Here is a 24,039-nt window from a genome sequence, read left to right on the forward strand (position 1 = left end):
GCCTGTGGAGGTTCGCGAACCGTCGGCAGCTTGCCCAATTAATATTAATGAGGGTCGAAACCGGGCGATGAGAAACTTGTGCCTCACTGTGCCTGATGCATTTTCAGTGTTGTATTTTTATGTTTTAGTGGAGATCAGTAACAAAGACACTGCTACAACTGATTCAAATGAAGGCATTCTGAAGAGACTGTAGCTACTATGCTACCTTCTTTGTCAACATAAACATAAATTGATTTTTATTGTATGCACCCTGCAAAAGTTGACTACTTTCTCACATCTGGCGCAGCATGACTTGTATTTATTGCGATGTTAACTCCTCATTTACATGTTGTAAATCTCGATATTTTCTGCTTTCCACAGGAGAATAGCTGATATTTGAGAGTAGAATATGCTGTGTTTTGTGATGAAGGAGCTAGAATGCATTTGTCCAGCATGAGCGACAAGTACAGCAGCCGTATAAATTGTGTACTGTTCCCATACCACCATCTTCTAGAAATGGCATACGTTTCTTTTTATGAAAATGCTGGTGTAATCTTTTATACAACATCTATTGTAATTCATTGGAAATATTTAAGTTTGATGTGAGGCAATCCATTCCTAGTGCTTTCATTTGGACTTATCATAAGAAATATTTACCAGCACAGCCTGGTAAGCTTCATAACAGGGCACCAGAGTGCCAACAGTGCTCTTCAATGCATTAGTTTTAGAATGTGGTTGTCACAAATGTTGTTGATTCAGATTTACAGAGGGTATTAGAACACAGCAGATGCTATCTCCTTCTCACTCTCTCTCTTTATTACCAACGAGCTATAGGATATTTGGGCTCTTCTTCTCCATATAAAAGGAGTCCCATTACCCACAACACTTGCAGTCATTTAAGGTTGGCGTACAAGATCCCTATGAGTGTCTTCATCTCCCTCTTCGTGCTGAGCCTGAATTCCTCTATAAGGAATTTTTAAAAAAATGGCTATGATTCTGCAACACAGGAAAAGGTTCAGATAATGTCAAGCTGTGAAAGTGAAGCAAGAGGATTTTATTCATGTGATGAGAGACAGATTCCTGAGATCCTGTTGTGCTTATTCACACAGCAGATGTACTGATTATTAAAGTATTATGTCAGGGAAACATGGCCGAAGCTTGGAAACTTTGCACACACGTGCAAATTTAAGCGGGTGGGTGGAGCATTTTCTACAGAGGTTGGCTTGATTGGACAGAACTTTGTTTTAAGAACATAAGAACATAAGAAATAGGAGCAGGAGTAGGCCAATCGGCCCCTCGAGCCTGCTCCGCCATTCAATAAGATCATGGCTGATCTGATCCTAACCTCAAATCTAAATTCATGTCCAATTTCCTGCCCGCTCCCCGTAACCCCTAATCCCCTTTACTTCTAGGAAACTGTCTATTTCTGTTTTAAATGTATTTAATGATGTAGCTTCCACAGCTTCCTGGGGCAGCAAATTCCACAGACCTACAACCCTCTGAGTGAAGAAGTTTCTCCTCATCTCAGTTTTGAAAGATCAGCCCCTTATTCTAAGATTATGCCCCCTAGTTCTAGTTTCACCCATCCTTGGGAACATCCTTACCGCATCCACCCGATCAAGCCCCTTCACAATCTTATATGTTTCAATAAGATCGCCTCTCATTCCTCTGAACTCCAATGAGTAGAGTCCCAATCTACTCAACCTCTCCTCATATGTCCACCCCCTCATCCCTGGGATTAACCGAGTGAACCTTCTTTGTACTGCCTCGAGAGCAAGTATGTCTTTTCTTAAGTATGGAGACCAAAACTGTATGCAGTATTCCAGGTGCGGTCTCACCAATACCTTATATAACTGCAGCAATACCTCCCTGTTTTTATATTCTATCCCCCGAGCAATAAAAGCCAACATTCCGTTGAATAACGTACTTCGCACCAAAGTTGGGTTCAACATGGACCAACTGGATTGATTGACTTTGCAGAGCAATTACTTGAATTCAGGGACAGTTTGGCTAACTTCTATTTCTTGCTACACTTGAGAAAACTGGGCTGCTGTTTTCTTTTTGTGTGTTTGGAATCCTCTGTTGTAATGCATCCTTCACATGACAGGAATCAAGGATGTGGTGCATTGGCAGATTGCTGACTGCAATGGCACTATAGGCTCCCTTACAAGCTATGGTCTTCTATGTACTGATCTTGACACCGAGGATGAGTGGCAGTGTATTATGAGGACATAACATCGTCAATGTTTTCTAATTATATTGATTGTGAAAGTACAGCTTAAGTAGTTTTATGCATTCATTAAAACCCTCCATCATTCTTTCAGTATTTTGTAACATATACTTTATCTTATATATTGAATCATTCAGGTTCTTGAGTGTTTACCGCTGGCAACGATTCTGTTACAGCTATTGTTATAGTGACAGGGTTTTGTTGTGCATCATTACATCCTGAAAATTCTATACCAACATAAGGAAAGTTCTACTGAAAAATAATGTTTCTTTTACAGCAGGCTTTGATTATCCTGAATATAGATTTTTTTCATATAGTTATTTTTGCCCTTCCATAAAGTCTGGTGTTTCTAGATGAACTTATTCAGGTCCTAGAGCAGGGCAATTCATGCTGTGGCTATCTACATGACTACCACTGATGACTGGGAGGGTGAGCATTGGGCTGAGTACAAGGTTTTACAGGGCAAAAAGAGAGATTGGGGCACCAAGAGAAAACTGGAAAGGAACATAGCAGCAGATGCAAAACACAAAACCAAATAATTCTTCCATAATCGGAATAGGTGAAAGACAGTGAGAATAAGAAGTTAAAACCTTGGGTGAGTTGAACGTGTGGATGATGAAAAGATAGTAAATGACTACTACTTGGAGGTTTTTTTACTAGGAAGGATATATATGCCACTAACATCAGATACATATTGGGGTGATTTTAAACCCCAAGAACGGGTGGGTTGGGAGTGGGTGGGAGTTGAAAATAGTTGTTTTTTTTGGGTCGCGACCGCAAAATATTTAGACTTGGCATTCCCAGTGGGAAGCCTGTACTTTTCCGCGCCGACGTTAAACCCGGAAATAACGCCGGGTTGCGGTCGCGACCCAAAAAACAACTGTTTTCAACTCCCACCCGCCCCAACCCACCCGTTCTTGGGGTTTAAAATCACCCCCATTGTGTTTGCTCTGGCACTTTGACACTATTGAAACAGAACAGAAGAATTTCTGCGGGGGTTGTCCACTTGCCTGCAGTAAACCTGGAAAAACAGAGTGAATAGTGTTTTTCGTGGCTCTTGTACTGAAGTTCTGGTGTATGAACAGGAGAACCCCTGTGGAAATTCACCCCCCCCCCCAACCGAGTTTATAGGTTGGAAGATGGGACTGAAAATCAATCAATTTCCAGGATGGATAAAATTGCACCCTTGGGTACCTAGAGAGACAAGGGAGGAGATTTGTGAGGCACTGACAGATGTTGTTTTAAGAGTGTCAATAAACAGTGGCAAGGATTTGACGGAATAAAAATAGGAAAATATGGTTCCCATATTTGAGAAAGGTGATCGAGGCATATCTGACAACTACAGACCAATTAGCCTAATCTCAATAATCAGACAGCTATTGGAATCAATAATCAGGAGATTATTGCCGATGCTCTGCAGAGCTGAATCTGCCAGAATTTGCAGGGCCAGTTCATTTAAATATCCATTGGCACTTCTCTAGTGCAAATCCTGTGTAAAAGCAGGGGTACTGTGCCGTGGCAGCAGGTTGGGGGCACAGCCGGTAGTAGGAAAGAGCTTAGCTTATTGAGTTCACTGTCAGGTAGCTGCATTGGATCGCTCCTGTGTGATTTTGTTCCATTTTTCAAGAATGCTTCATTGGAGAATCTGGCACAGACAGCTGAAGAGGGGAGAAGGGCATTGCAAAGAGGAACAAAAGAAAACCTCACAATTTCAAAGAGATGGACCTCCAAACACTACTTGAGATGCAGCAAAGGAGAACCTGCTGGGTCTCCATGGGAGGAAACTGCCGGAAAATGGGGTCGTAATTGAAACTTGTGCCCATTTTATGGGCATAAAACGGGCACAATGAACGCCAATTTGGGGAGGGGGTAAATCCCATGCCAGATCAGCGCTAGGAACACAGATGGCTGCCCAGGTACCTGCCTGCCTGAAACAGGCAGTAGGCATCTTATATCTGTAAATGTGGGCTTAATTCCTGTTTCAGGACCCATGATTTTTTTTTAATGTTTGCGGATAGGTTGTAATGTGATGGAAAATTTAAATTACGTGCAGAAGTTGATCATCTTGGAATCTGAAAAGTAAAATCTAGTTTCTATTAGTGAAATCATCGCTGAGAGGTTTTTGTTTACAAAGATAGGAAGCAAACGTTGGCTTATGTAAGATATTGAGATGGTAATGGGCTGTATGAGCTTACATAATTGGACCATAATTAAGTGCAATCAATGTTGATTGGCAAATTTGAGGACTTGCTGTTTCATAGCCACAAAAGCGAGTGAAGGAACTTAATTAAAGAAGCAAGTCCCAATTAACTGGAGAATTCATAAACTCTCAGTCCTACACTGAGGTCAACACAAATTGTTCCAATGGGAGAGATCATAACTCAAGAAACAGGGATGAGTGCTCAACAATATTTGGACTTCAGATTTGGAAGGTTAAAGGTATGGATGATGTAAATCCAAGTTTTAAAATCACAAGGTATATCATCTGGAAAGCTCCCTTCTAAATTATTGCAAAACTTCTGAGTGCTCCAGCTTTCTGGAGACAATTTCATTGAGTAGAGAGTTGCCTGAATGTCTGCTCTGAACTTTAATGCTTACCATTCCCATGGCACATTTCCACAATGTTCCAGGATGATTTCACACCGCGTTAGAATCACACTGGGAGACTGGCTTGTCATTACGTTGAGAGTACTTTTGCTCAAAGTCCTTCCTGTGCACTGAAACTGCTCAACTAATATCTCATCATTCCAGAGTACCGCATGGAGCCTTATGAATGCATTTTCATCACAAAGGTAAATTTGTCATCATAAAGTCAAATCTGATTGCCAAAATGTTAGACACATACTGGCACAATGGGTGTCTGCAGGTACCCCAGATCACCATTAAACAACCAGGCAATTAGATGTAAACAACCTTTCAGAGTATCGCAAGACTAACAGGGAGTCAGATACATAAAGAACACTCTACGATTCACTCCAGGATAGCCGAAATTGGACATGTATAGTACTGACCAGATACAATACAAACTCACTGGGCATAATGCATTGGATAGATTTCCATCGAAATGAAAAATGAATTAATAATCATTGTACTTTGCTTAACTAACTATTGTAGTGATGCATTACAGATGGAATGAATCAAGTGAATATAATAGTATCCTTTATGACAACTGAAATGTGTCACAATATATTTTAAGTCTACTTGAAACATCCAGAATATGAAAACATAATCAGATTTGTAAAGGCTGCTCCACTGAAGGTCAAGCTCTGATTAAGAGCATGCTGCAAGCACAGATTTTATATACCATTCATTTGTATGGCCCTAATTTCCAACAAGAGCAAGCTATTCTCCTCCTTTTAACATTTTTTTTAGTCCGATTCCAATTCACAGACGGAGACACTAATAAAACGAGATATCATCTGAGTGAGATGTCTAACTGAAAACAATATAAATGATTTTATTGTAGCTTTTAGACAGTCGCTGTGCTTTGGAAGCACCTCCATTTAAAGGCATGAATAAATTTACTCTTTTTAAGGTTATAATACCTTTTAATTTAAAAAGGTATTTCTCTAATTTTCCTCTCTTGTCTCATTGAGGTGGGGGGGAGGGGGGCAGGTGGGTAATTTTGACTTTGTGCGATCATGTAAAACAGGTGCTGGGGAATTGACAGCCCATTTTACACCTCTCCTGATTTTTATTTCCATTGACTTCAATGGTGACGCTATCCATGGTGATTTGCTTTGAGACCTTCATCGATACGTCTGTGGAATCAGTTGCTAGGATATATACAAGAGTAGGTAGGAGCCACTCTTGTCTGTCTGACAATCCCTCCCCTGGGAGGCATCTGGCCTCTGCTTGGTGGCTATCCACAGTGGCATAGCTCAGCTCAGACACTCAGCAGGTGGGAGATTACAAGCATGAGCCTGCATCCTACCACTCTTTGATGCCATGCACTGGGGATCCAACATCATTCCATGTTCACAGTATCATGCGAACACCTGATGCTAAAAATAATGACTGATGTGAAGAGATTTTTCTTGACAAATTCTGTTCTTTTGTTCCTAGCAGGAATCACTTATAGTTAAATGAGTAATGCTTCTAATTATTTTCAGCTAGAAACATATTGCAATCCACCTGAGGTAAATCAAACTTCAAGAATACATCAACAATATTACAATACGCTTATGGTTTCTGTAAGAACTACCATTTCAGAAGCAGTCAGCAGTGGCGAATGATAAGATGTGCTAAGGTTAATGCTGCCTTTCAACAACTTACAGATTTTCATGCAGATAATCTATTTATTGAACTCATGAGTGCCAGGTGTGCTTTGACTGGCCTTGAAAAGCAGCTGTGCTCATGGTTGTCAGTTTCCATTTCACATTTCCCGACACTGTTTGTGGTTTCATTATATTATGGCTGTTCTTAAGAGACAATCCTGATGAGCTCAGAATGGCTTTAAAACTCACAATAAATCTAGTTTGCCACATCCCTGAAGCATTTAAAAGAAATCTCAAGACTGAGATCGATCGATTTTTGTGGGTAAGGGTATCAAGGGATATGGAACAAAGGCGGATAAATGGAGTTCAGGTACAGATCAGCCATGATTTAATTGAATGGCGGAACAGACTCGAGGGGCTGAATGGCCAGTCCTGTTTCTATGTTCCCTTATAACCTCTGTTTAATACACTAGCTAATTGCTTGGACAAACTGACAGCTGATTAAAGCATGGAACAAATGAGTTTTCTGTCAGCTAAACCTCACAAAAGGTCTTGGATTACACGTTGCAACCATATTAAAAGCATATAATTCAGTTAATTATTGTTGGTAATTCTTTTACCAGTGTAATATTTACCACAAATCTGGCACCCCTTTGTGTACTTGTGATGATATTATGGTTTGCAAGCAGTATTAAGCCAGTGTGGCATCATTTGGTGACAACTGCCTAAAATCTCTACATTTTTGTTAATTTATCTGTGTTTCATTTACCTAATAGAAGTCGTTGGCCTTGAAATAACGTTGTGCGAATATTACTGTACAAACATTCAACGCACTCCTATGAAATTCCTTTGTGCTATTTTAATGCAGATGTTAACCCAGTTATTTTAAACAGGTTAACGCCCCTGTTAAATGGTAGGATAAAGGAATTTTATGCAAATATGTTAAGTGTCGCAGGCTAATATTTGCCAGCATAAATTCAAGGCAAATATTTTGCTCCCATTGTGAGGTGAAGATAACTGGATGGTTTTCAAATCTACTCCATTCTGTGGATAACTTTATACATATACTGAATCTAGACAAATCTGTGATTCACCTGCAGGTGAAATGGAAGAGCTGGAGAGTTTATGGCTGACTGGTATCTGTCACAATGAGAAGAATGAAGTGATAAGTAGCCAGTTGGATGTTGACAACATGGCAGGTGTGTTTTACATGCTGGCTGCCGCCATGACACTAAGCCTGATAACCTTCGTGTGGGAGCATTGGTTTTACTGGAGTCTGAGGCACTGCTTCATGGGAACCTGTACTGGAAAACCAGGACTACTCTTCTCAGTAAGCAGGGTAAGTAAAGAAAAATGTAGCCTGCCTACTTCTTTTTGCTGCCTGAACTATTTAAATATCTTTCTTCTTACTGCTTGGCGTATTTGAAACCTAACTTCAAGAAGTAAAGACGCTTTAAAATGTATCTAGTTTTGGGAAAAGTAGGGCATAATCTAATAATTTTACGGGCAACATAATTACCATGGTTCATTGTAAATATCACCATTAAGTTGCACTCAGTGGTGGGGCATTCTGCTGACAGACTAAAAGTAAAGTAACTTGCAATCCAATGCTTACACAGAGTGGGGGTAATTTTAATTTTTGGCAATGCTGTAAAATGTGCGATATTGGATCAGCCACCCATTGTACACTCCACCCGATTTTCCTCTTCATTGAAGCCGAAAGGTAAAATGACCCCCAATAAGTCAGCCCATGATGATTATTGGCAGGATAAATGGAGAGTCCTATACCACATCATTCAGTGCACACATCTAGAATCATAGAATCAGCCAGCGCAGAAGGAGGCCATTCGACCCATCGTGTCTGTGCCGGCCCTCTGAAAGAGCTATCCAATTAGTCCCACTCCCCCACTCTTTCCCTGTAGCCCTGCAAATATTTCCTTTTTAAGTAGAGATCCAACTCCCTTTTGAAAGTTACTATTGAATCTGCTTCCACCACCTTTTCAGGCAGTGCATTCCAGATCATAACAACTCACTGAGTAAAAAATGTTCTGCTCATCTCCCCCGTGGCTTTTTTGCCAATTATTTTAAATCTGTGTCCTCTTGTTACCGATCCTCCTGCCATCTATTTTTAGTTACTACAGCATTTTCACACCTTATGCTGTTAACACAAGTAGAATCTGAAGCTTTGAGGATGTGGGTTTCCTTGATTGTGGCAGCGGAGAAAATCATTCTGCGTCTGATAGATTGAGGCATTGGCCAGGGCTTTTCCACTTCTGCTCTCACCACCCACTATTTCCCTGTCCATCAAAATGAATGGGGAAAATTGCAGCTTGGCCAGTGCACAAGTGGAAAACCCTAGCCGATGAGCCACTGACAATAATGTTGTGACAAGGCAGGTAAGTCAGTGTGCTTGTGAGGAATGTTGATTCAGGCACAGAACCAGAATGAAAACAAACATTGAGAGAAATACACTGGGGAATTAGGAAGAAACATTTGAAATATTTCACTGTATATTTTATCCATAGAATTGAATGTCAGGTAATTAAGAAGTAATTAAGCAAATAGTTGCAAACATTTTTTTTACTTTGGATAATGTGCCATATCCTGTGAAGGATGCTTGCATGAAAAATAGGTTGTTCAAAAATTTACATTTCCATCTCACTATTGAATGGGTTGGGCGGCTCTGATCATCCAATACATCGTCACATCTTGTGGTGAGTTCCCAATCTCAGCAGTATTGTCAGATGCTGGGAAGGCATTAAGTGCACCAGAGGTACACAGAAGAAAGATAAAATTGCTGGATCAGTCACCAAGGGCTTCTCTCACATGGCTCCCACCTTCATGTTAAGAACAACATTGGCAAAGACCTGGGAACAGGTTACCTGCTGCCCTCTTGGCTAGAGAATTGTGCCCAGCCATTGTAGGAGTACAGAACAACCATAAGGGAATGGTGCAACATGTGAAAATAATTCACTAAAACATTCCTTCTCCCTCATCTCCAAAACTGGATTATTTTCAAGTATTCAACTATCCCCAAATCTATTATCATAAAAACAGAAAATGCTGGAAATACTCAGCAAGTCAGGCAGCATCTGTGGAGAAAGAAACAGAGTTAACATTTCAGGTCGATGACCTTAAAGGAAAAAAAAATCCACGGTGCAGGCATCTATTGCTCAATTCATACAATGTTAGGAGCAATGTGAACATTCAAGGGACTTAATAGCAAAGCACTCTCTACTTTTCAGAATGTACATGTGGTAGACTGTAGAGAGATAACAAATGTCCAGGACAAAATAAAGAGAGTTAGTGAACACAAAATAAGTGGCATTGTTTGCACAATTCATTCTCACCATAGTCCAGCATAGAATCCGAGAATCATAGTCATTTAAGCAAATTATAGAAATTTCAGCACGAAAGAAAATCATTCAGCTCATTATATATGTGCTATTTCCATACTGAATCCTATTTTTGTTCCCTTTCTTCATACTTTTTAATATTTTGCTTCTTTAGTTATTTTTAACTCCCTCTTGAATGTTGTGATTGACTGAGCTTCAATTCCTACGTGCTTATAATGCATCCCATATTATAATAACTCTTCTGTGTGCAAAACATTCTTTCTACCTCCCCCTTCATGATGCTAGTACTAATCCTAAACTGATTCTCCCATGTTACCGATGCACAAATTAGTTGGAATATCAGCCTAGATTTTCCTCAGTTGGCGTAGCTTAGACCTGAATGGCTATTGGCCAATTTTAGACAGACTCCTGGGTCAGCTCATTAGTATAACTTCAGGTCCAAATTTGGGTCTAGGTCTAGGGAACACACTTTTAATGGGAATGAATAAGAATGGGTGGAAGTGAAATTTAAAGGCATGGGGCCAATTAAAGGGGAGTGTCACGATAGGGTGACAAAAATTCTGAAAACCTTTGGAAAGTCTCACAAACCCATTTGCACACTTTGCCAAGGCTGACAGGGTCAGACAAAATTAAAGGAAAATAAATCCAAGGTGCAGGCATGAGTCTGAAGGCCAGTGACAGATCAGCACAGCACATGAGCCCTTGATTAATGGCTGCTGAAGTGGACAATTGTAAACAATTTTACAACACCAAGTTATAGTCCAACAATTTTATTTGAAATTGGACCATAACTTGGTGTTGTAAAATTGTTTACAATTGTCAACCCCAGTCCATCACCAGCATCTCCACATGCTGAAGTGGAGGTGGTGCTGCATGAAGTTGTTGCAAGTGTGGCCATCCTCTGTGGCAAAAAATAAATAATTTACAACAATTGGCACAAAGGCTTAGAAGAACCTAAGTGCCAGCAGGAAAATAAAAAAACAAATGAAGATAAACAAATGGCTGAAATATGCTTACCTTAATATTATTGTGTCCTTTCCATAACCTCCGGTATAATTATTGCCCCCTAGTAAACCTGGACACCGGTTTACACAGGTGTGATGTACGCCTGGTGCCCTGTATACCTGATGTCTTGCACACCAGAATGGCAGGAAATAACATGCAGAACTGACATGACTTCAAATTAATATTTAAATGAAGTGACCCCCCCAGGCAGACATTTCCTTCGCCATTGGTCTCACACTCAGTAAATTGGATTGAGACGCAAAATGGGTAGGTTTCTGGCAAGGTGGGGTTTCCATCAATGTTCTGCTCCCGAAATACTCTCTGCCCAATGCATAAGGCATCACAACTGTGTGGTACAGTCTGGGTGGACCAGTAGGTTTATTCCTGGCTTCACTTTCATACGTTCGTATGTATAGCCGAGAATGTATTTAGATTTGTGGTTGTCTGCTGCATGCTGCATAATAATGAGTGACCAATCCTTACCACCACCTGGGCAGCAAGAAGGGCAGGTGGAGGAAAAAGAAGAGGAGGAGGAAGAGCAGCACGGAGAGGAGGAAAAACGAGAGCCGCGTCGACCACCAGAGTCCCTAGCTGCCAGAGCTCTTGGAGAGCAGCTCATCCAAGAACGTTTCACATGAACCATCCCTCCCATCCCCAATACTACCACCATCTGATTGCTTTCCTTCAGTCCAGCCTTATGGGATTTGCCCTCACTTCACTACAAGTAATAACACCAACATCAAATACAGAAAAAAAAATTATCCAACAACTCAATTCCATCTGTGTATAATATTTAACAGGAATACATAAGAATCACCCTTGTGCAACCCTTTAGTGCCTATCTTGTGTGCTCGTTTACCTTTCCTAGTGTGCCTACGAGGTGTTTTCCAAGTGGCTCCAGTTTTGGAGATGGAAAGCTGTTGAGCTTTCATTGAGGACACTTCAGATGGTCGTGTTGGGTGACCTCAAGCAGTTCTGGCTCTTGAAGGCTCAGCTGCAGATTGCAGCATCTTGGCATGAGCTGGCTGTGTGGCATTAACAAGAGCATTGGCAGAGTATGTGGCGAGAGAGTAGGCATGCTGTTGTCCAGTGTGAGGACAGCAGGTGCCTCTCCCATGGAGCCAAGGCCACTCTCCTGGGACTGTGCCTCAGCACAAGAGCAAAGTGAAGGAGTAATGTGATGCGTTGGAAGCCTCTGTCAAACTGGCCTCTAGACCCAAGATGGCAGCCATCTGAGCTTCCATGACAGCAGTGTGAGCTGTCATGGAAGCTGTCAGAGCTGTCTGCAGAGGCTCCATCATGGTGGGTGTCATTGTCATGTTCATGGAGCTGACCACTCACTCCACGATGGACAGAATGGTCTCCATGCTCTGCTCAAGCCCCGACACAAGTTGGAGCTGGATTCCTCCATGTTCTGAGCCATTGCACTCAAGCTTACTGGCAGACTGCCCAGTGCACCTAACATTTCCTGGTGCGCGCCCATCACCCTTTTTCAGAAGCCTGAGACCTTGAAGTCAGCATTTAAGTCCTGGTGAGCTGGCACTTGTGGCGACCAATCCCCCTGCCCTAGCTCCTGTGTATTTGTGGCCAGTGATTCACCACATGAAGACCTGTCTTCTAGACTAGCCTCTAAAATACGTGTGGAGCCAGTCTCTGAGCTGTTGCTTGCTAGGGACAGATCGAGTGACGGTGCATCTTCAGGAAGGCTGTTCTCCTCTTCCTGAAATGGCTACATTTTCAGCACCTGAAATGAAACAAGGGTTAGGTTTTAGTTTGAAGGGAGAACAGAAAGTGAAGTGGCTGGTGAAAGTATCTGCAGTTTGCCATGCAGATGTGTAGGGAGAGATAGAAGTAAGAAGGGAAAAAGAGGATAAAGTGTGAAGAAACCCTGGCCGACATCTCCTCCATTGCCACTCACCATGGCCGTGAATCTCCCCCTGCCCATGATGGTCAGCACACTTTTTTCCACAGGGGTGGGGCTGTGTTTATCTGACCTGTCTCTTTAAGGCTACGGACCTAATTGCTGCAAATAAGCATAGTCCTGAGGTCAATTGGAGTTTAGCTGTTGTTGACAAGGGAAGGGGCTAAAAAATTTCCAGCTCCAGGTCAAAAGAAACCAGCATGAAACAAAGGACTTGGCAGGAACTTAGCATGCAATAACTACCTTTCTTTCTACTTTTTTTTATATCCTTTTGACCCTTTAAAGCATGACGATCTGAGGCATAACATCTGAGGTGTGAAGGATACTCTCAAAGATTAATAATATTATTGCACGGAAAAAAGTAGTTTGCTTTCAAGTAAAATATAGAATGAGGTTTTATCCACTATCAGTCTTGGCCCATAGCGATGGACTAATGATGGGATGCTCGGTTCTTCAAGGGAAATGCTCACAATCTTTGTTTCTAGCTATAAACAGATTTAATATTCTCTAAAATAAGTGTTCACGTATACAGGAGTATAGACAGCTCAAATCCACATCTCCTTTGTTCCCCTTCCCCTTACTTTGTTAATATTCAAAACTTTAAAAAAAAAATTAAATCACAGTTGTGGTCTCGTTATAACTATTTATGTGGGTGCAGATTCTTAAGAGCAGCATAGCAATGTAATGGATCAAATTCCCCTTCACAGCGATTTAGTGCAGAGTTGGGCTACAAATGCCAGTACTGGAAGAGTACATTGTTTGTCCCAGAATAGGAGAATGAATGAAACATTCTGAAGAAAATAAAGAAAAGGATGATAATTTCCACACAAATACATTTTTTTTGCTTTTTGTAATGGCACAATGGAAAGAAATGACTTCAATCTGAAGTATCTGTTTCTTACAGTTTAATTATCTGTTAGTACAGAAGATCACCTCCAACATTACCTTTGAGAGCAATACAAAATGCACGTACAATGTGAGGCCCGCCACACAATAACTTATGGTTTCTCTGTTACTGAATGTGATGCACACAATGAATGTTGTGGCTTCAGTAAATTAGAGAACATTGCAATGAGGGACAATTGCAGTTAGATTAGGGAACAAAAATGAATACCAAAAGTACCAATTTATTTTATTTTGAAGCTTAGCTGACAAAAAATGAATATTAAATTGGGGTTCTCAGAAAACAATGTCTTCATTTAGTATGTGTTTGCATCCCAAGAATCCTACATTACAACAGTGACTACATTACAAAAGTACCTCATGGGCTGTAAAGTGCTTTGGGACGTCCTGAGGACGTGAAAGGTGCTTATATAAACGCAAATCTTTCTTTCTTTAAGACTTGTGTTTTATATAAGAATTATATTCTCCGTAATGATTTTCAAATTCAGAACAAAGGAAATAAATCAGCCTCTAGATGGTTAGATATCCTAAAGAATAGGAGAAAATCTTCGTAATGAGGAATGTTTGCTATTTTTAAAAGAATATGTTTAATGGAGATAACTGTTTCAGACTGTACAAATATGATAGCTCTTAACTTTTGTCCCAGCTTTTCAAAAGTCTCAAATTTGTCTCAAATGTTTGAAAACATAAATTCTGCAACTTTTATTGCAAGTACAGATGACATGAAGTTCCAAGCAAATAAGATAATCTTTAACATAATAATCCCAATAAATTAGCAGCTAGCAGCATTGATACTATTTGATAAATATATCATCATTGAACCACTGGGAGAAAGGATCAGAGCACTGATCTGGTATGTCGGCTAGCTTTCTCCACATCATTTTTCTAAGTGCATAACACATAGCCAGTCAAAAAAGTCTGAGGAATAAAAAGCAACTAGAATAAAATCCCATATATTCATATAGCTTTGACGCCTGATAATACTTTACAGAGAGTTAATTAAAAGTCTTAGACAATCATTTTCTGCAGTTCTTGATGTGAATGGAGTGCTTCTCGTTTGTTCTTAATGAGCAGCAATTTTTATTGCAATGGACAGTATAAACCACAGCTCCTACAGTGGATTGCTGACATCACTCCTGCTGTTGGGTCATAGGCAGAATTGTTTAATTTATTTCACTGAAATGTTGGCCAATGGCCTGTTATAGACTCCTCGCTTAAAAAGGAATAACAAGAAAAACTGTGAATGTTGGAAATCTGAAATAAAAGTAGAAAGTACTGGAAACATACAGCAAGTCCGTCAGCATCTCTCCCTGCCCCCAACCCCCCGCACCCCCCCCCCCCAAAAAAAAAACAAAAGTTGGTGTTCTGGTGTGGAGAATTTTTGTTAGAATGAAAGGACAAGTAAAAGTCACAAATATGTTAATTATGATGGAGGAAACTGGATCTCTTTAGCTTTGAAAGGAGGTGACCTTATAGAGGTGTACAAAGAGACGAGTTTCGTGTTCTTACTGCCCCTTTTGCACTTAAAAATGGGGCAGTAGCAGGACCAAAATAGCGCATGAAAAGACTCACCACCAAGTTCCTATCTGTGCCATTTTTCAGGCGGATCTTGATCCAGGCGGTCAAAGCTTCCACTGGAAACAGGTGGGAGCCTCCGGAATAAATGCTAATGAGGATCAAATGACATAGCCCCAGCCCCCCCCCCCGGCAACACAGCATTTTTGTCTTCGCCTGCAAGATTACTCTCAGTTCCTGCTCACGACCGCCAAACGTGGGCTGGTACAAGTCAGGAGGTGGCCATTTTGAGCTTCCATTAAAGGGATCCTCAGCTGCCATCAGGGAAAGCTGGATACAGATTTGGCATGTCTTTTATGACAGTTGCTTATGGGTTTTGAGGCTTAAAGTATTCCACAGTCCATGCTGCCATAAGTGCTGCAAAAATTTTGCCTGTTGCTCTAAGCTTATGCTTCTTTTCACCCCTCCCGTTACATTTATTGCTATAGTCCCTTCGAATTTAGCCACACCACCAGATTTCCCACCCTCCTAATCAGCGAGGTGCCTTTGGATAGCACATATCACGCTGGCAGCTTGCCAGCACTCCGGCTATGTAAACATATAAATTCCTCTTTGTTGAATCCTTTGGTGAATTCTTTAGTATACCCAATCCTAATGTGGGATCTGCAAGATTGAATTAAAAGATCCCAGGATCATAAAATGTATTTGGGATTGATTGCAAAGCCTAGGACTGAAAACTGCCCTCACACTGTTTGTACTGTTTAGTATTCTGAACATTCTTACCTGCAAGGTAACTGTTACTCCGTAAAAGGAAAACTTGCTGTCATGGACTGGAGAAAGATGACCAATCATTTAGCGTTGCATAGATTTAATCAACAGCTGAACAGACCCTAAATTTACAGTGTATATATATATATATATATATATGTATATATATAAAAGAAAAGAATATTTAAAATATTTTGCTATTTTGGGATATTTTCAAAGGAACTGTCCAAGTCATCAGCTCAGTTAAAATGTAATACATTCAAAAGTCATTTTCATGCTTTAAATGTTAACTGTATAGAAACAGCCTTTTAGGATAAAAGCTTTAAAGGTTAAGCACTTTTCAGCTGTTTAATTTTTAAAATGCGGTATTTATGGGATGCTGCAGTTTATGAAAAAGTGGTACCATAGGATTTGCTGAGCATGGCAGTACTGCAAAACCTTTATGAAGTGATAGAAAACTGGAAACCTAGAGTGAGCTACAGCCAGAAGAGCCTGGGGAATGTACGATTGGGATTCACATTCATCTTTTATTTTTATTTTTGGTTTCTTTTTCAGTGTATAGTTTGTGCATGTTCCGTGGAGTTTGAAGGTCAAAAAATTGATACCAGCAGTGCAAGTGAGGACAGAACTCTAACCTTTGCAATACCAGTGAAAGAGTCAATGATTCATGGAAGAAGGAAGACAATTAACTATATTGCATTTGGCAAAGTATAATGTAGAAAGATGTTACATCACTGATACAGAATCATCAGTTTCCATTGATCTTCTCATTGCACTTAAGTTTAATCAACTAATTATTTGTCTAGTCTGCATTTATCCTGACAGAGTAGATAGCAAAGTTATTAAGAAAAGTGAATGTGGTCATTATTTCAGATATTTATGCATGGATTTTATGCTGAATCCTCTCCAAGGAAGTTTCATTTCATTAGCAGTCATTAAAAGGAGGATGGATGAGAATGGAAACTGTGCTGCATATATTAATAGTCTATTTCAGTTAGGATTTCTTCCAAAACTTAGTTGAGCTGTTCTATATTGGAGAGAAAGAAAGTCTTGCATTTATATAGCACCTTTCACGACCTCAGGATGTCGCAAAGCAAGAGATGCATATGACAATGAAACATTATGGACTAAATTCTTGTCTTTTCTGCATGGGTAGTAATCTAGCAGAGCTGATCCACCCCGCCAGACTGCTGCCCATGCATGAAGACAAAAATTTACCCTTAACAATAACTTGCATTTATATAGCAAATTTAACGCAGTAAAACATCCCAAGGCACTTCACAGGAGCCTAATAAGTCATAAAAGATAAGAACACAAGAATTTTTAGGAACAGGAAAAGGCGATTGGGTTCAACAAGTTGTCCCTTTTCCATATAATAACCTGTCTTTTCACTACATCGCTCAATCGCTTTTATCTCCATAAGTGCATTTTGAATCTATTTTTGCTGTCCACTTTATTGGTTTTCTGAAATTCCACAATTCTATTACTGTTTGGGTGAAAATGTTCTGTCAAACTCTCCTTGTTCCTGATTTCCTAATTTTTGCATCCCCTGCTATTTGAAGCATTTGCCACAGTCAACAAGTTACGTGGATCAGTTTTCTTCTTTCATAAACTTGAAAACTTCAGTTGGGTCAACCCAAAGTCTTCTGGTTTTTTAACAGAAAGCAAATCCAACTTCCTCGATAGCTCCTCATAACTTAGATTCCTGATACTCAAATCAACTTTATTATTTACCATTGTACCCTCTCGGCAACAATAATACTTCTCAAAGGTATTTATACTGGTATGACCAATGTATATTCCAATGTGTAACCTGGTCTTTATTTTGCATTATGTTATTTCTTAGCTCCATAGGGACATCATTTATGCTGTAGTTATAAAGTTAGTTAGCACACTTAATGCTGACTTTTCACTATTCAGTACTGGAACTTTCTTGTTAGACTTGAACAATAATGGATGTACATTGTCTATCAGATAAGAAAAGCAAGAATATGCATGATAATAGAAAAACATGACTAAATGTCAAGCCTACCAATCGTGCTAACTATCTAGGACGACACATGTATTTTCTATGATTCATGCTGACTCTACTATTCAGCACCTAACTGTTGATTATCACTTGTAAAATTGCAGTGATTACACATCTGTTAATCCTGCAACATGAATGGCATTGTGCATCAGCACCTTGGAGCATATTAATTCTGTATCTACCGCGGCAGCTCCAATTGGCAGCAAAAAAAAATAGCAGTGACCCAAAATTAAATAAAACAAATTGAAGTAATGGATACCCTAGAATGATTTCAAGACTGTAATCTCAGATTTGGGATCAGATGATAGTCACAGAATGCTGAGGCTTTCCTCTTGATGCTTATGATGCCACCTGTATGTCTTGGTGAGGTGACTGCCTTTTAATAATGCCAAGATACCTATTATTCTCTATTCATATCTTAAAGATTGTTATTGCAGTATTTACCCCAGTATTTTTAAGCCTTTTATTTCTTCAGGTTTTTCAGAAACAGTGCTATGATCTACTACAGGTTTGTGGTGTTGTCAGTAGTTACAATAGAGCTAAAAGACAGGTAGATACTAAATTGAAATAAGCCAAGTATAATAATACTTTGCTCCAAGTGGCTGACCATGTCTTATCCAAATGTTCTCAGACTCATCAACTATTTGTTTAGATAGCATCCCATCCCACTACTTGTATGACATCGCCAAGGCAACTCAGTCAAGTTAAACTATCCTGGTGCAGCAGTTGAGGAAAACTTTAAGCCACTCAGGTTATGATAATTATAAATGGTGGTATCACCAAGGAAAATATAAATCTTCCTCATTTCCCACTCATGGGTTCTCAACTTCACACTTGCTCTTTTAATTTAAGCTTAAGCAATTAAACCATGGATTTCTTCATCAATTTGATGTCATAGCTTTTTTCATCCTTGACAAACAAATGTTATACTTACTTCAGGATGGACTTGCAATGTCATTTTTCTTCATCTGAAGATGATTCTGGTGCTAGGATATATTTCAGTTCCTGCAGGAATCCAACTAAGAACTGGTAAAAGACCTTTTGGTTGTGATAGACAAGTGTCAAAAGACCATATCCAAGTCATGACCTCAGAGTTAGGAATTGAAGATATTTAAACTTGGCTTATGTGGAGCATAAACACCACCATTGGGCTGAATGGCCTGTTTCTGTGCTGTAAATTCTATGTAATTCCCTTACTCCCTCTAGTGGAGAAACATTCAGTCTGAAGAATAACTGATCCATTCGCATTTCAAGTGACATCTCAAGGAAAAAGAGCGTTTGATAATTTTTAAAAAATAGCAAGCAGTTTACCTCCAAATATTATTGTTGGTTTGAATTTTGATCCTGATTCAAATATACATATTTAAGAGAGGCATAATCATTTATGTGTTTTCACAGTTTATAACTGCAAAATATTGTAAGACAGTTGACATGTATTTTTCAAGTCTATAAAAATGGTCATTAGATTACTTGGCTTTAGCCTTGTTGGTTACACACTGTGAACTCTTTGAGAATATGTAGTTCAAAGTATTGCACGACAGCCCCATAATGGCATGTGTCAATGCAGCTTGTGCTAATTCTTCCTTACTTTTTGTTTTGCAGGGAATATGGAGCTGTATACATGGTGTGCCCAATGAGGAAAAGAAGAAATCACCCCACCTGGATTTAAACAGTCCTCAAACAAATATTCTGAGGCTGTTTAATACAGCAAAAACAATGGCCAATATATCAAATCTTAATGCTTCAAGAGCAAACTCCCCTAAAAGAACTTCCAATTTCATTCAAAGAGGGTCTTTACTGCTTGATGTGGTTGATCAAAAGGGAAATTTCTTGTACTCTGATAACAGGCCCTATCAACCCAAGGAGACGGGGTTCAATGACAATACCAGTGAAGTGTTGACATTTAATGTCAACCGCCAAAAAGATAACCGCAACAATTATATACTCCAAGGGCAGCATCCATTGACTCTGAACGAAGCAAATCCCAACACTGTGGAGGTAGCAGTTAGTTCAGATACTCCTAAACTTAACTCCAGGCCTAGGCAGTTGTGGAAAAAATCTGTAGAAACTTTGCGGCAGAATCAGGGATCAGTAGTAGAAAGTGTCAATGTAGAACCCAAGCAACCTGTTAAAAATCAGAGGTACCTCCCAGAAGAAGTTGCCCATTCAGACATGTCAGATTGTTCAAGCCGTACTACTTCCTACAAGGACCCTGATAACAATCAGAAACATCATAAACATAAAGAAACTTTCAAAAAGAAATCCATGATGGCCAAGTATCCTCGAGACTGCAGTGAAATAGAGCTCTCTTATCTTAAAGCAAAGGAGAGACAGCAACTCCATCGTGACAAAGTCTACACGATTGATTCTGAGAGGGAGTCCAATTATCATGCAGATCAGCATCATTACAGAGAAAATGTAGTGATTCCAGAAGATCTGGACTTCCCTCCAGCGTATCATGATCAGAATGAGAATTACAGGAAACAGGAAGCAGTTCTGCACCTAAACAGGACTCCTCAGCATAATGAGGACAGCCTTACCAATGCTGAAAATAAATACAGCCTGTATAATAAGCACTACAGCTTGAAGGAGAAAAATATTTCCCCCGTAGAATTCAATGATAGGTACAAGCAGCCCATTGCGCACTGCAGAAGTTGCCTTTCCAAGCTGCCTAACTACACTGCGCACTATTCGGTCAGGTCTCCGTACAACAGATGTGATGCTTGTGTGCACACAGCAAACTTGTATGATATTAGTGAAGATCACATGCTACAAGAGCCAGTAAGCCCCATGCGCCCTGAAGAATCCTTTTCCCATCACTGGGCCTCTTCTGAAGCTTCTAACATGCAAAAAGTGAACAGGCTGAGGATTAGCAGACAGCATTCGTTTGACAATATCCTTGAAAAGCCTAAGGAAGTGGATCTCGGAAGACCTGCCCGAAGTGTGAGCCTGAAAGAAAAGGACAGATTTCAGGATGACCCTTATGCACATGTATTCAATATTAAACCAGACAAACTCTTTAGCACCAAGGTTTCCGTTTTTGACCACAATCTGGAAGAAAGCAAGCGGAGTAAGTCATTGTATCCAGATCACGTCTCCGAAAATCCATTCTGGCATTCCTTTCGTGAAGATCAGCATTTGGTCCACGGTCGAAGTTCTTCTGACATATATAAACAATCTGCTGCATCAAAGGCACGCAACGATAATCACTTTAGATCATCTATTAAGTCGACAACATCATACTGCTCCAGAGATGGACGAGTCCCTAATGAAGTGTACATTTCAGAACATATTATGCCTTATGTATCAAGCAGGAATAGTATTTACTGTGCTCCCAGGGTTTTGAATTCTTCCAGCAATAGACGTGTGTACAAAAAAATGCCTAGTATTGAATCAGATGTTTGACTCATCATTTGTTTGTCTAATTCTACATTAATGCCATTCATTTGCTGTAGCTAGTGATGTACATAGTTGCCAACATTCTGAAATAGGAACTTAGGAGACATTAAGGGGCAGCTTTGCCAGATAGTCGTTGCTAACATTGTCTTCTTTCTCCTATTTTCTGTTAGATAGGGCTGACTGGCCTTTCCTACTATCTGATGGCAAAGGAGCAACAGAAAAGAGATACATGTTGATGATCATACCAACTGGTTAGCTTTGCTGCAAATGAAGACTGCATAAAATGACCTAGTGGAATTTATGTCGCCCTTTTTCAGTGCATTAATCTATAATAGACTACACTAGGCAGGTCACAGAATCTTAGGAGAATTCTGGTTATGTAAAGTAAGCAAGAAATAGATGACAAACTCAATATTACTGTGTAAATGTAGGGAGTTGGCAACTATGCTATTATGTGTACTCCAATTCTGTATCTGCTGATATTTTTTAAGTCAACTGTTTTCCAAAGTGAAACCCTGAGCTAAGCAGCTAATGGCATACTTTATAAATTCTGAAAACAAATGGAGCCCCTACTAAAGCCATAATGTTTTTCTTTAGAAAATAAATCAAAATCCTGACTGCATAGTTCATGCTGTACAGTCGACCCCTCAATTGTTTGAACTAATCCTTGGGGCACTGACCTGGTGAGAACATCAGTAGGATAGGGTACAGTGAGGACTACAGCACTGATTTTAACATAATATTCCCACACCATAAATATCAGCATATTATTCCTTCAGGAGAAAGTGCTACTTGAAATATTTTGAGCCACGTTCTCTATTATCCCATCTGATAATTTGTCCCAGCCTTTATTGCTTACACAAGTTTATTTACCTGATGACATTGTAGACCAGCAGTCCGATGTAGAAACCAATGGATTAACCGCTGGGGAGCAACAGAAATTTGCTAATAAAATGCATGGCATGAAAGTTCAGGGATTTTGAGCTTCTGAACATTATAGATTTTTAATAAATCCCAGTAGTTGTAAAATGTAATATATAAGCTGTTAGCTTGGGGATTCACTTCAACTGAATTGTTTAACTCTCCCCAGATTTGATAGACATCCACACATGAATTGTGAAAAGGTTTGATAGTCCATCTCTTTGCAGTATATTCTCATTGTATTATATATTTATCATGTAAGCTTGAACTGATTATTTTGAATATGGAAACAGGGATATAGAAAATGCCTGTAATCTGGCAACGAACATTAGAATGTCACCATTATAGAAAAGGAATATAATTATTAAAACTAGTATACGTAAGTATCTTCAGTTAACTCTAGATTTCTACCAGTGCTGAATTTTGCTGCTTGATAATTAAAACATGCCCACAGCTTTGGATAAGAACCTCCATAACTACTAGCACATTATGGGCAATTTGTATGTTGAAAGGGCTGGAACTTATGACTTCAAGTACCAGTGATATGCTTAAATTATAAAAATTATTTGTCCATTGAATATATCCATTTAAGGCTTAAAAGTATCTTTTTTTAATGATGTATCCTTTTTTTTTCACAATATCATGTGAATGACGTCACACAACCATCGGTTCAGTGCTGTGTCCTCTAAGGTTTTCTCAGATACACCATCCAAATAATGAAGAGATGAGGTTATCAATATATAGTAAACTAACATTTCAGAACATTATTATACAGTTGGCCCCTATTTAATTCTGAAAGGCCATGTTTTACTCTAGTCCATATCTAATTGTAGCCAAAAGGACACTCCTTTAAAATGTCCATCACAAATATTGTGTGTGTGTTGCTTATACGTGTGATAAATACAGGGACACGGCAGCCTAATTGATCAGCCTTGCCCATTATACAAATATTGTTTTATCACAGGATATCAGGGAATCCATTTCCAATCTGCCAGCAAACCCATGAAATATTAGTCAAATTTATTGAGGATGAAAATCTCAGCTTAAAAGCAAAATGAACCTGCTAACGAATACACTAAGAATCCTTGAAGCTGGCACAGAAAAAAATCAAATCAGATAAAGGATTCAATAACATTCTACACTTCCTTAGACATCACCAGTAGGAATGTGCCAATCTCAGTGATTACTACAGAGTTTTATCAATGTTAATCCCAACTTTGTATTGTAGTTTTAATGACTGTGACCAAAGAATATTCTTAGTCACTGCCGTTTAGTGGTAAAGTTATGGCGTCACATTGAATGGTCAGTTCTGAGAAATTCACGGTTCAATGAATGCAGTCTCCCCCTGCAAGTGATTGGAGGCCAGGGCTACATTGTCCAAGCAACATAAGGGAGCCGATCATTGCATCTGACCTATGCCATGCCTAGAGCCTCATTGCTTGCAGTATCACAAAAATAGAATGCACCATTTCCAAAACTTTCATTCCGTGCATCTATGAAACCCTCAAACACATTAAATAACAAGATAATGGAGAAAAAATAAAATTGTCATGTTAATATTTACACTGAAAGATTGTACATTAATGCTTTGGTAGGAATTCTAAAGCTCCGCTGGAGATTTATACTTGACACCAGTACATTCTTCTCTTGCACCAGATCTGTAAAGTGTCAGCAGAATGATGAAAAGGAGGTGATAGAATACATTTCCAACACTGCTTCCATGTTTCTTAATACAATATTACTTTCCACTCAGAACATAATGGCCCAGAAATTGCTACTAAAATAACGGTGAGCTC

At 39.5% G+C, this 24,039-nt stretch overlaps 1 protein-coding gene across 1 annotated transcript in view; it reads left to right on the top strand.

Annotated features, from left to right (window-relative positions):
* Positions 1–22,955, top strand: part of grin2aa (glutamate receptor, ionotropic, N-methyl D-aspartate 2A, a) — a 175,721-nt gene extending 152,766 nt beyond the window's left edge. The window contains exons 12-13 of the mRNA XM_068003756.1: positions 7,527–7,765; positions 19,526–22,955. Coding sequence (XP_067859857.1) covers positions 7,527–7,765; positions 19,526–21,328 — 2,042 coding nt within the window. The 3' untranslated portion in view covers positions 21,329–22,955. The remainder of the gene's footprint in view (positions 1–7,526; positions 7,766–19,525) is intronic.
* The last annotated feature ends 1,084 nt before the right edge of the window (positions 22,956–24,039 follow it).

This window comes from Heptranchias perlo, chromosome 22 (genome assembly GCF_035084215.1).
Source record: "Heptranchias perlo isolate sHepPer1 chromosome 22, sHepPer1.hap1, whole genome shotgun sequence".
In the NCBI taxonomy this organism is placed as follows: domain Eukaryota; kingdom Metazoa; phylum Chordata; class Chondrichthyes; order Hexanchiformes; family Hexanchidae; genus Heptranchias; species Heptranchias perlo.